Source organism: Galeopterus variegatus, unplaced genomic scaffold (genome assembly GCF_000696425.1).
Source record: "Galeopterus variegatus unplaced genomic scaffold, G_variegatus-3.0.2 Scaffold1389, whole genome shotgun sequence".
Lineage (NCBI taxonomy): Eukaryota > Metazoa > Chordata > Mammalia > Dermoptera > Cynocephalidae > Galeopterus > Galeopterus variegatus.
The window spans coordinates 165,927-177,414 of NW_007727500.1; the positions used below are offsets into that span (position 1 = coordinate 165,927).

The following is an 11,488-nucleotide window of genomic DNA, read 5'->3' on the forward strand; positions in this document are numbered from 1 at the left end:
GATTGACATATAAAAGGACTTTGGTGATGTGGCTTTCTCTTTTTAAGATTTCTGGGTTTTTCAGACTATTCTAGTCTTCTATTATAGATCATATTATAGAAGTTGTTCTCCTGTCCAGCTGTGCCTCCAATCATTCCTTGCTTTAGCTATATGCCATCCAAAGTCTGCCTCTTAACAATCCTGATTCAGTCTACCCCTGCTATTTCCGCTCTCCAGCATTTCTCATCAATGCTCGTTCACAGAGGAGGCAGGGAAGGGAGACTGTAAACCGGGCTAGCATATGCAAGCAGAGACTTTGGACAGAAAAGGCAGTTGCAGGTAGTTCCAGGACTATTAAATTAGGCTGCAGTGAGACTGCAACAGAGGCAAACAGTCTGAAAAATTAGACTGCTGAGGTTTTCACTGATTCACAATTCTACTAATCCTAAAACAGTCAAATATTTGAAATTCTTTGTTACTAGGTTCATTTGTAAATGGCTCTTCATTAAGACCTCCTGGAATTTGGCCATTCTCTGCCTATAATAATAAAATATAAAAGCGACTTTTAAACTGTAAAGTACTGTAACGGTGTAAGGAAGTAATCATATTGGACTGTAATCTGTTTTGATGTGATGTGAAGAAAAGGCGCACATCATTACATCCGTTGTATGAAATGTCAGCCAGATGGACAAACAGAACAAAGATTTTTTTCTTCTAGTAGTCCATCTAACAACTCTGTATTTTTCCAGTTTGTATAATTTTAATCCCCAGATTTTCTACTTTTGCACTAACTCCTCAGCCTATTCATTACTTAGTTTTACCTCATTTTGGAAATGGCTCTCAAGATTTAGTGTCTTCAGATATTGTCTTAAATAAATTTGCATATGTTAACAACAACAACAAAATGCAGGCCAAATATTTTTAAATGCAGTCATATTCTTAGAATACCAGAAAAGCATGTTCTTATTTTGTAACTTCAGCAACAATCACTCCATATCACTAAAAGTGTTACAGTTTAGAAAATGAGAGGAAAGATGTATCATTTCTTCATGAGCCAGGTGGATTCACTATTGTGGAATTTTGTTTTTTACTATTTAATTTTGGTTTAAATATTTATATTCTGGTGCCAATGTGACCCAATGAGAATCCATTTTTAAAATAAAATCAAGAAGAAGGTAGCATACTGCTTAATAATTAATGTGAAGTATTGGATTAGAGTATTATTTTATGCTTTAAAAATATTATTGGTATTGCGAGGTGAATTTTTGCAGTGGTGATAAACAATATTGATTCTAAGTGGAAAAAGACAAAAAAAAAAAAAGAAAACGTAGAGCTCAAAGATTTAAGGTGCAGAAATGCTGCTGAGGCGGCATTAACAGTGAATTACATTCCCATTAGGTAGTGTTCATTGAGAGGGAATGTGCATATGCAGGGTTTGAAGAAATTTAAAAGAAGGAGAGACACTTTTAATTCATAATGCCAACAGGCATCATTTGGTATCAGCAGCATGGCTGCAGTGTTCTCTGTATGAGCTTTCATCGCCATTCAGAATACTTCCTTTTTTTAAGTGCACTATTATATTTTTGGTAGACAATTCACAGAAAGAAATGGTGAATGATAGAAAATTGCTTTTTCCTAAATAGAAGAATTTAGAGGGAGAAAGACATTTGAAGCAAAGATATAGAGAGGTCATTATTATGAAATTCAAGGCTATTGTTTATTATATTTTAACTGTAATTTTTATTAAGCTTTTTTATGTTTATTGTACCAAATTAGGGTCACTAGTGTTAAAAGATTAAAACCTTTATCAATGCTTTTGATGTAGAACTTTTATTTTCAGTTTCTTTTTCTAGCAGACCACTGATAACTTTGTCAGTATCTTCAGACCAACTGATTCTTTTTTTTTTTTTAAGAATCCATTTAATTTTACAGAAATTACATTCTATAGAAATAAGTTAAAATGCAATAGTTTGCCGACATAAAGAAATATATCAGAAAGCAAAATGATATTGATAGACTTTGAAAGAGAAGGATCTTTGTGGGCATTTAAAACACCAAGAATTACAAGACCATGGTGAAGAGCAGGCTAGTTAAATTGGAGAAGTCAAAGCAAGATTTCTTCCTGATGTTCCATTTACTGAAAATTAGTAGAAGTTAGTCCTAAGTAGCTAATAGTGAGCCCCAGGTACTAACTTCTCTGAAGCACTAAAATAGGAAGTGGTGAAAGAAACCTGTAAAAGAAACCCTCAGGGATTCAACTATGATCCCTTTAATCCTTGAATTGTCAAACCAAATATAAAATAAGAGAGCTATGGAGTTCTGAGACTTAAATGATATTATCTTTTTAAAAGAAAATATTAGGTCTTTTCACATCTCTGGACAAGAATAGGGTATGTGTTCAGTGTACAAAAGAATAACTTTGAACCATAGATGCATATTGCTTTTTCATTTTTAATGTAGTAGTATTATTATTATCTATGACTAAGCAAGCTGCACCCAGTAGGAAAAACATTATAGCCAATATTTTATTTTCCTTTTTTAAACAGATGATTCAGCGAGAAGCAGATGTAAAAAGTAAGGTAACTGCTGTGGCATTAACAGACTCTGTTCACAATGTGTGGCATCAAGAAGCTGGCAAAACGATTCGCGAATGGATGAGAGAGGTGAGACTTGGTGTTTTCCAATGCTGAGATGAATGGATGTGAGCCTTTACCAACTCAACAGAGCCACCACCAACTTATATCACCTTCCACCCCTAAACTCCCTTTCTACAGGCAGAACATTGAGAGGGAATAGAAAAACTACACATGGTTAAAATAATAATAGAAAATCCTTCTGAAAAACACATATTTTTTGAAAGCCCCCTACCCCCCTTTTTGGCTTTCTACAGAATATAATGTGTGCATACAATATACAGTTTGAATTTTGGCTGAAGAAGGTCTTGGTGTTAGGAGATTCCTATTCTCTGATGTTTGATATTTCCACCAGCTATTTAGCATTGGTGCTTCTTAGTTACAAAAAAATAAGCTAATTGTACACTATTTCCTCTTGAAAGGTGTTCAGTATGTGCCACTCTTAAATGATTGGCTCACTACTGCCAGTAGGGGGAAAAGTAAAAAACTGAAATAGTGTTATGCCAGACTCTTGAGCTAGGAGAAACCCAGGGGCTGGCCATGATCCAGCTTCAGGCTAAGAAAGCTTCTTTTCATACTTCCTTTTTAAAATTTTTTTAAAAATTTTTATTATACATACATGTGGGGTACAACATTGATTTTCAGTAATTGTGTAGAATGTGTGGTGGTTCAATCAGTATAGTTAGCTTATTCATCATTACAACACACAATCATTTTTTGTGTTCATTAAACAATTCCTCATTAGCCCCCTCCCTCTCCCCCTTCCCCTCCCTCTACCCCTCCACTCCCCTTTTCCACTTCTAGTTTTCTAAAAGTTCAACATTTTACTGTGATTGTTTCTTTCTTTTTTTTCTCTCTCTCTGTCTCTCTTTATTGTTCATTTGTTTATTTATGGATTCAGCTCCCATCTATGAGTGAGAACATGAGGTATTTCTTTTTCTGTACCTGGATTGTTTCATTTAGGCTCATCCATGTTGCTGCAAATGGTAGAATTTCATTCTTTCTTATGGCTGAGTAGTATTCCACTGTGTGTGTGTATATATATATATACCACAATTTCCTTATCCAGTCATCCATCGATGGACATTTAGGTTGGTTCCATCACCTGGCTGTTGTCAATAGAGCTGCAGTAAACATGGGAGTGCAGGTATCCCTTCCACCTGATGATTTCCTATCCTCTGGATATATCCCCAGCAGTGGGATTGCTGGATCATATGGAAGTTCTATCCAAGGGCTGGTGAACCTGAAAACTTTTTAACAAGGACTCATTGAACATGCTTCCACTATTATTTTTCTTAACTTTCAGCCCATTATTTCTTTTATTCTTATTACAGTTATCTGGCTGAGTTTTTTTGTTGTTTATATTTACCTTTCTGATATTATAAGCAATTGACATCAGCTGCCCATGCTATAGTCATTGTTTAGTCAAATCATTTACTTACATTATATAAATAAAGTGATTGACCTTCCCGGTTTTCCAATTTTTGATAACAGAATGCCCAAGTGTCTCTTCAACTAACCTCTTACCATAGGACTATGTGGTGGGTAAATTCTACCACCCCTCATGGTACACTGTAAGGCCTAGAGAGTTAATGTTTGAAAAGAGTTCTTAATAGATAGAAGGATTGGGCTGTGTAATCTAATGGTCATGTTATAATATCAACAATCTGTTGTCACCGTTGCTGTTATTCTTTGTTAGTACTTTCATCATTTGAAGTCCAACATAGTTTTATTCCAGTCCTTAAAATTTTGCAAAAGTTATTGTATGAAGGTGGATTTATAAATCTATTTTAACATGCAGGTATTTTCTGACCATATTGCTTTTCATATTTTTCTTTTCACAATGTAGCTACATCTTTAATTGCTTTTTGCAAGGATCTAAACTGTTTTCACAAAGAAGTTTCATGTATTACTTGCCTGTAATTTTTAATGCTGTTTATCTGTCCAAATGGATACACAGACTGCTCCCAGAATTATGTAAATAGTAAGGTTAATAAATGAGCTGTTAGTAACTTTTTCCCCACACATAACTAATATGGAATTTGGTACTTGACCTAAACTAGAAACATCTCTCTGTTCATCATTTTTTAATTGGGACTTCTTCATGTAAGTTTCATTCTACATGACAAATATAACAAAATTTGTTTAGGTTTACTTTCTAAGTATTTCTAACTGCATTAGGCTGGATTAGGTGTTCCCTTCATATATCAGAATATATTAATCTGCATTTTTCATCTGACTAAAACAGGCAATAATTGAAATCGTCTTAATTTAATCAAGGCTACCATTAATTTCTTCACAAGCTAGGCTTTTATAAAATTTGTAAAAGTTAATAAATGCCCTAGTTCTTGGAAAATTCTTTCAGTTCCCTCAATTATGCTTTAGGGAAGCAGCATGCAGTTTTGTATTCTGACCTATCAAAATTGAAACCCCAGCTAAATCACTTACCTACCTGTGTTAGTGAGAGTAAATAACCAAGCAAGTTATTTACTCTCTTTGAAATTCAGTTCTCTCATCTACAAAATATAATACCTTCCTTGCATACGTGGTTAGGAAATAACATATGTAAAGAAATAACACAGTTGTTGGTAAATTACAGCTCTTACTGTGGTTACCTTCTCACTCACGAATAATATAAAATATATGAACTGTATTCTCTTTTTGTTTTATGAATGATTTGTATATTCAAAATATCTTACAAAATGGAAGCAGGATGACAGATTGGAAGTAATTCAGAACAAGCAGTTAGGAGAAGTAAGTTTTGATAATGATTCTGTATATATGAACTGTATTCTCTTTTTGTTTTATGAATGATTTGTATATTCAAAATATCTTACAAAATGGAAGCAGGGTGACAGATTGGAAGTAATTCAGAACAAGCAGTTAGGAGAAGTAAGTTTTGATAATGATTCTGGCTTATTTACTCACTAGGAAAATCAATTGTTAAGGATCCCGCATGTACCAGCTAATTTGCTAAGACTTATAATTTTGGGCAAGCCACTTTGTCTTTTGAGGTCTGTCTCAAAATTGTGAATTAGAGACATACTTCCTATTTCATCTACTTTATGAACTATTGTGAGAATCCAAGATGATGATCAAGAAGAAAACCCCTTGAAAGGGAAATGGTACTACATAAAGAAATGAGATATACAGTATTATTATGGAAAACACTATAATATTCCAAAGATGAAGATTATGGGATTATTCTTGATAGAGCTTTGAAATTACCCCTGCTCAGAGCTCTTTCCCAAAACAAGAACAAAAGTGAAGCTTATAAAAGTCTATGGCAGATATTCATATAGGAGCCCACTTAAATGTGTGACCCTGGTAGAGATTTGAGTGTGGTTTGGCAAAATAAGAGTCCAGTGTTCCCTGACATTCAGGATGAAGCTCCATCCCATTTTCTTTTTTCCTTTGTTAGTCTCAATTTACTCTGCAAGACTCCTTTAAATAATGAAGAGCAAACAGGCCTGGATTACAGTAAATAGAAGGCGCCATTGTCTTGAGCATGGCTGTTGGGAGAAGGGTGTGATAGGGCAACCTTTGTGTCCCTCAGCATCCCCCTTCCTACCACCTCCTATTCTAGCTTCATTTGGAATCAGCAAAAAAACTGAGATAGTGTGCAAATATCCTTTCCATGAAAAACATCTTAGTTAAGCTGGATTGTTTTAAGAATAACAGTCGGTAGTAGAGGAAGCCTTGGTGAATTTATCGTCTTGATGATTGGGTCCATTATTTCACCAAACACTACTTTATTTTTTTTTTCCTTTTTTTATCTTTTTTACTGACACCAAACACTACTTTAAAATTTAGAGTAAGACAGTGGTACAAATTGCCTAGTTGTTCTTTTTATGCTAAAAATTAGTAAAAATAGTTTTTGTTTTATAAGTATATTTAAATTAATGTGATAGAGTTATTGGTGTTAAGTATTCATTTACTATAAAAAGCTGATTTATTTTTTTTAAACATACCAATTTAGCATACAGAACAAAAGTTAAGGAATATATTTTTATATTACTTGTGTAAATTTTAAGAAACAACTTCTGTTAAAGAAAGAAAGTCAAAGAGGGCTACTTTTGGCAGTTGTTCCAAGTGAAACCTACTCCCAACTAAAAGACCAAGCACAGATACTAAGACAGTCTCATGAGAGGTAAAAAAGTAACCAAAGGCAGCTCCTAAGAGGCACTTCTTACCTCAAGCTCCAGGACTGTCCAGGCTGAGTAGGCAAATGTTGTTTCCTGACATACCCCTGGCCCCAGAAAGTCTCCAGCCAAGCCAGGTGTACTGCCGTACATTAATATGGGCCCTAGCAACATAACCTGGTGAATCATAATTGTACTTGTCTGAGGACACAAAATCTTCCATATTAAAGATGAACTTGTAAGGCAATTGTGATTTACAACCTAGACAAATGCAATAAAAATTAATAAAAACTTAGATTCAACCAGGGCAACATGCATCTCCAAATACCTCCATATACCTTGCACAGGAATAGCTATGACCTACTTTTCTCTTTAAATATAATATACTAAACTCTAACCTTTTTAGTAAAAATATTTAATTCATTTCATATCTACTCTGAAATATTGTCCTTGGTTCAAATGTCAGAGCGAGTCACTTGCACTGTGGCCTATAGTCACTTCTATTCCATATCAATAGTTGCCAAACTTTTGGATTTTAAAAAGAAGAAAATTTACAACCACAAAAACTTGTAGTGTCATAATTTCAGAGTTAAAAACCTTTAAATTGAAAACACTTCACTTTAAGAAATACTCACTGCATTGCCTATTGTTCCATTTTTCCTTCAGACCCAGACATGATCCATCCCAATCTGCTGGCTCTGGCCAAGGGCTTCTTTCACTGTGCATGTTTGTTGGGACAATGGGGTCTGCATCTGAGACTCGAGCATGGCACTGCTGGTACCTCTAGCTCAACATGCCTTGTTGCCTACTCAGGGCATCTAAGAATAAGATCTCAGGAGCTGCTAACACACTTGAACATGTTTTGAAGTTCTGAAGGGCTTTTCTGGTGGGCCGCCTATGTTGCCACCTAGGACACTTCAGCAGTGTTCATCTCAGTTTGAGAACTAGGGTAGGGGACAAATTGTAGCATTGAAAAGGGGGATAAATAAGCATTAGAAAAACAATGAAAGAGATTTGGTTTCTAATCTATATAAGACATGGCAGAATAGGGAGTTTACATTTGGTAAGATGAAACTTCAGACATTGAATTCATATGCAATGGTTATGTCTTTCTCTACATGTAATTTCCAGTATATTTATGTTATTTTATTTCATCATACTCTATCATATGGCAAACAATTTTAGCCCATTTTGCCCTTTTTTCTATATACTTTTCCCAGTGGAGTAAAACTGCCACATGCACACACACACACACACACACACACTAAACACACACACACACACACACATACACTCTTTGAACTTATAGCATCAAACCTTTACAATCCTACACAGGTGCTGTGTCATTCCATGGAACTTTTGGACATACTCACTTTAACTGCAAGGTGTTATCTAATTTTTATGAGAGATAAGCCTTAAACATATGCCTAGATAAAAACTGAAATTTCAGAATCATAAAATGTTAACATATTTTGCTGTGTTTGAGTTAAAGGTGACCTGGACAAAAAGGACAAAAGTTCATTTTGTTCAGCTTTTTAAAGTCAATAACAAGTTAGAAAATGATTTATTGCCAGTATATTTTAATGTGCCATCACTTTTATTAGTACNCACACACACACACACACACACACACTAAACACACACACACACACACACATACACTCTTTGAACTTATAGCATCAAACCTTTACAATCCTACACAGGTGCTGTGTCATTCCATGGAACTTTTGGACATACTCACTTTAACTGCAAGGTGTTATCTAATTTTTATGAGAGATAAGCCTTAAACATATGCCTAGATAAAAACTGAAATTTCAGAATCATAAAATGTTAACATATTTTGCTGTGTTTGAGTTAAAGGTGACCTGGACAAAAAGGACAAAAGTTCATTTTGTTCAGCTTTTTAAAGTCAATAACAAGTTAGAAAATGATTTATTGCCAGTATATTTTAATGTGCCATCACTTTTATTAGTACTGGAAAATCCTATAAGACATAGTTTTACATATGTGAAGTGTAGGTGAGCAGTATTAAGACTGACCTATCACCTGGGTAATAGCCGACTTTCATCAGATTTGCAGGTACTAGTAGGATGAATAATAATTAAAATATATACCTAATCGCTGCCTGTCTGTTGGTAGTGCTAATTGCTGTCATTGAAAAGACTGAATTGTTTAAGAAAAAGAGAGAGAAAGAGAAAGTCATTCTTCATTGAAGCTATCTCCCTGTATCATTGGGAGCCTATTTTTAGTACCTATAGAAGTCATGATTTTTGAATTTATTAGGGGCTGTGATGGATGATAAAACAAATCATCCATTTGAATATCTTGACACTGCTTTGGAGAATACTTGTTTCTTACAAGCAAGTGTCACATTGTATATAAAAGCTGGCTAATTGTGTGCTAATCTTCTGCATTATCTAGAACTCTCTGATGTGGTATTCTACCCATGATAATATTAATTTTACTTATTTCGAATGTATGAAATATCTTCTAAAACCTTATTTCTTTTATAATTTCTACTCTCTTACATTTTGCATTCAGCTGCTAATTAAGATTAGGAATGCACGTTATAGAATATGTATCCACTTTAAACCATCAAGCTTTTGCAATACATGAAAAATACTAATATTTTACACATTTTAAATGTAAAAAGAGAGAAAGCATTTAAGAACATTACTAGATGTTGTTTGTTTTCGTGTTTTTTTTCTTACACAGTTCAATAGTTTCATTGATCCACTGTTTCTTACAAAAATCTGCCATGCTTTGTGAACTTCACTTTCTAATCTCATACAGCAACCCTTCCTTTATATTATTCCTGCTCTCCCTGGTCCCAGAACAGTAGGGTTGCCTTGACAAATCTATTCAAAAGCCATTCCTCGGCCTTTATTGGTGGGGACTGGGGCCTTTGAAATTCTCTCCTCACTGCAACACAGCTGACATCTTCTTCCAGACAGAATGAATTAAGGAAATACAATAAGACACTTGATCTACCAGTCAAGGATCTTTCCACAGTGAGGACGGATTCCATGGTGCCCAACCAGGGTAGCAAGCATCTAAAAATACACAATACATGCTTGTTTACCAGAATAGCAATCACCGATTTTTCCAACATGATTGATGGGATGATTTCTTTTAAAATAAAATCTGTCTGGAAATTCATTGTGTGTGTATGTGTGTGTGTGTGTGTTGAGAAATTTTTTAAAAACCATATGAGGTTAATCACATTTTTAAAGCCAGACTTCAAACACAGACTTAAAATGTGTAGAAGAAACATAAATTATTTTTATTTCATTTGTCTGAGTTGTAAATCATCATTACCTCAGAGGTTGAGCCTTAATGTTGAAGGCTTTGTCTCCTCAGACACACAGCTACAATTTGCCAGGTTGTGCTTCTTTATAACTATTTTGATACAGCCTTTATTGAAGCAGGGCGAAGTAAAAATTAGAAGATATTATTTTTATATGGGCCAGATTTTGAGAAGTAAATGCAAAATTCATTTCACAGACAAGGAATATAGTTTATAAATTAGCTATTCTTTCATATGTTCAAATTAATATTTATTTCAATCTAAAAGTTAAAAATGGACACTTTTTTATTTTCCCTTAATTATAATCCCTTCATTTGTTTACTTCTTGGCCATTTAACCATTTCTTCGAAATCTATTGCATAATTGTTCACAGAAGGTTACATGTCTTCTTAACATCAGCACAGATGATTCTACAGTCATGTTGGTCATGAATGATTACTGTTTACATAAGAAAAATTTTAAAGTATATGGAAAATAAATTGAACATATTTCTAGTGGTTGATTTAATAGGATAAATTAATCTCTTCAGCCTAAAAATTTGGTCTTAGCTTAAATTACATTTCAACAATATTGTCTCTATTACATTGCAGAACTGTTGTAATTGGGTCTCTAGTTCAGAACCATTAGACACATCAGTGGAGTCCATGCTACCTGACTGTCCCCGAGTCTCTGCAGGTAAGTGAAAAATATCCTAATGAAACGTAGAATTCCATTTTGTGAATTATGTTTTTCTGCCTTGAATTGTTGGATGAATTATTGATAACATATGGCATGGATCTACTTTACTACCCAAAATTTGTTAAATAACTTAAAGTGCTTACCAACAAACTCAGCAAGATGAGTAGGTGAAACTGTTCAAGAATGATATAGACAGTTGCTGTTGAAGCCTAGTGAGATAAGACATACATACATAAATATCTAAAAGACGAGGACTAGGTAGCCATACAGGATCTGTCACAGGGTATTTGTCTCTGATTGAATATCAACTCAGTGATATGAGTCATTCAAAGCTGTTGTGTGGCCTAGAGTCTTTAGAAAAAAAAATGTTTTCATGCTAAGATTTTAGCTGGGCCTTGTATGTTAAATAGGATTTGGGTTGTAGGAAGACATGTGAGATGGCACCCTAGGAAGAAGAAATAGAGCAATGCAAGGAGCAAGGGCTAGAATGGATCTGAAGATGTTCACAGGGAACAAAGGCAAGACTGGCCTGCCCGTTAAAAGGAAAGAAGTGAAGAGATGAGTACCTCAGGAAGTAGTTGGGCTCCAGAAAGTTGAAGGATGGCATTGATTTCCAGCTTACAAGGTTTGTACTTGACCCTCTAGATAAGAAGAGAGAGTAGCATGTGTCATTGCTTTCTGGCTTTGGCTTTCACAGTTCCCAGTCAATTTGGATGATAACACGAAATGAGCAGTGGTATCTGGTTACA

At 34.6% G+C, this 11,488-nt stretch overlaps 1 protein-coding gene across 1 annotated transcript in view; it reads left to right on the plus strand.

Moving 5' to 3' along the window:
- The window catches only part of FAM172A (family with sequence similarity 172, member A), a gene marked incomplete at its 5' end in the record, with an annotated part of 240,536 nt that overhangs the window by 81,068 nt on the left and 147,980 nt on the right, over positions 1-11,488 (plus strand). Inside the window, 2 exons of the mRNA XM_008576694.1 lie at positions 2,526-2,642; positions 10,652-10,736. Of these exons, the coding sequence (XP_008574916.1) occupies positions 2,526-2,642; positions 10,652-10,736 (202 nt within the window). The remainder of the gene's footprint in view (positions 1-2,525; positions 2,643-10,651; positions 10,737-11,488) is intronic.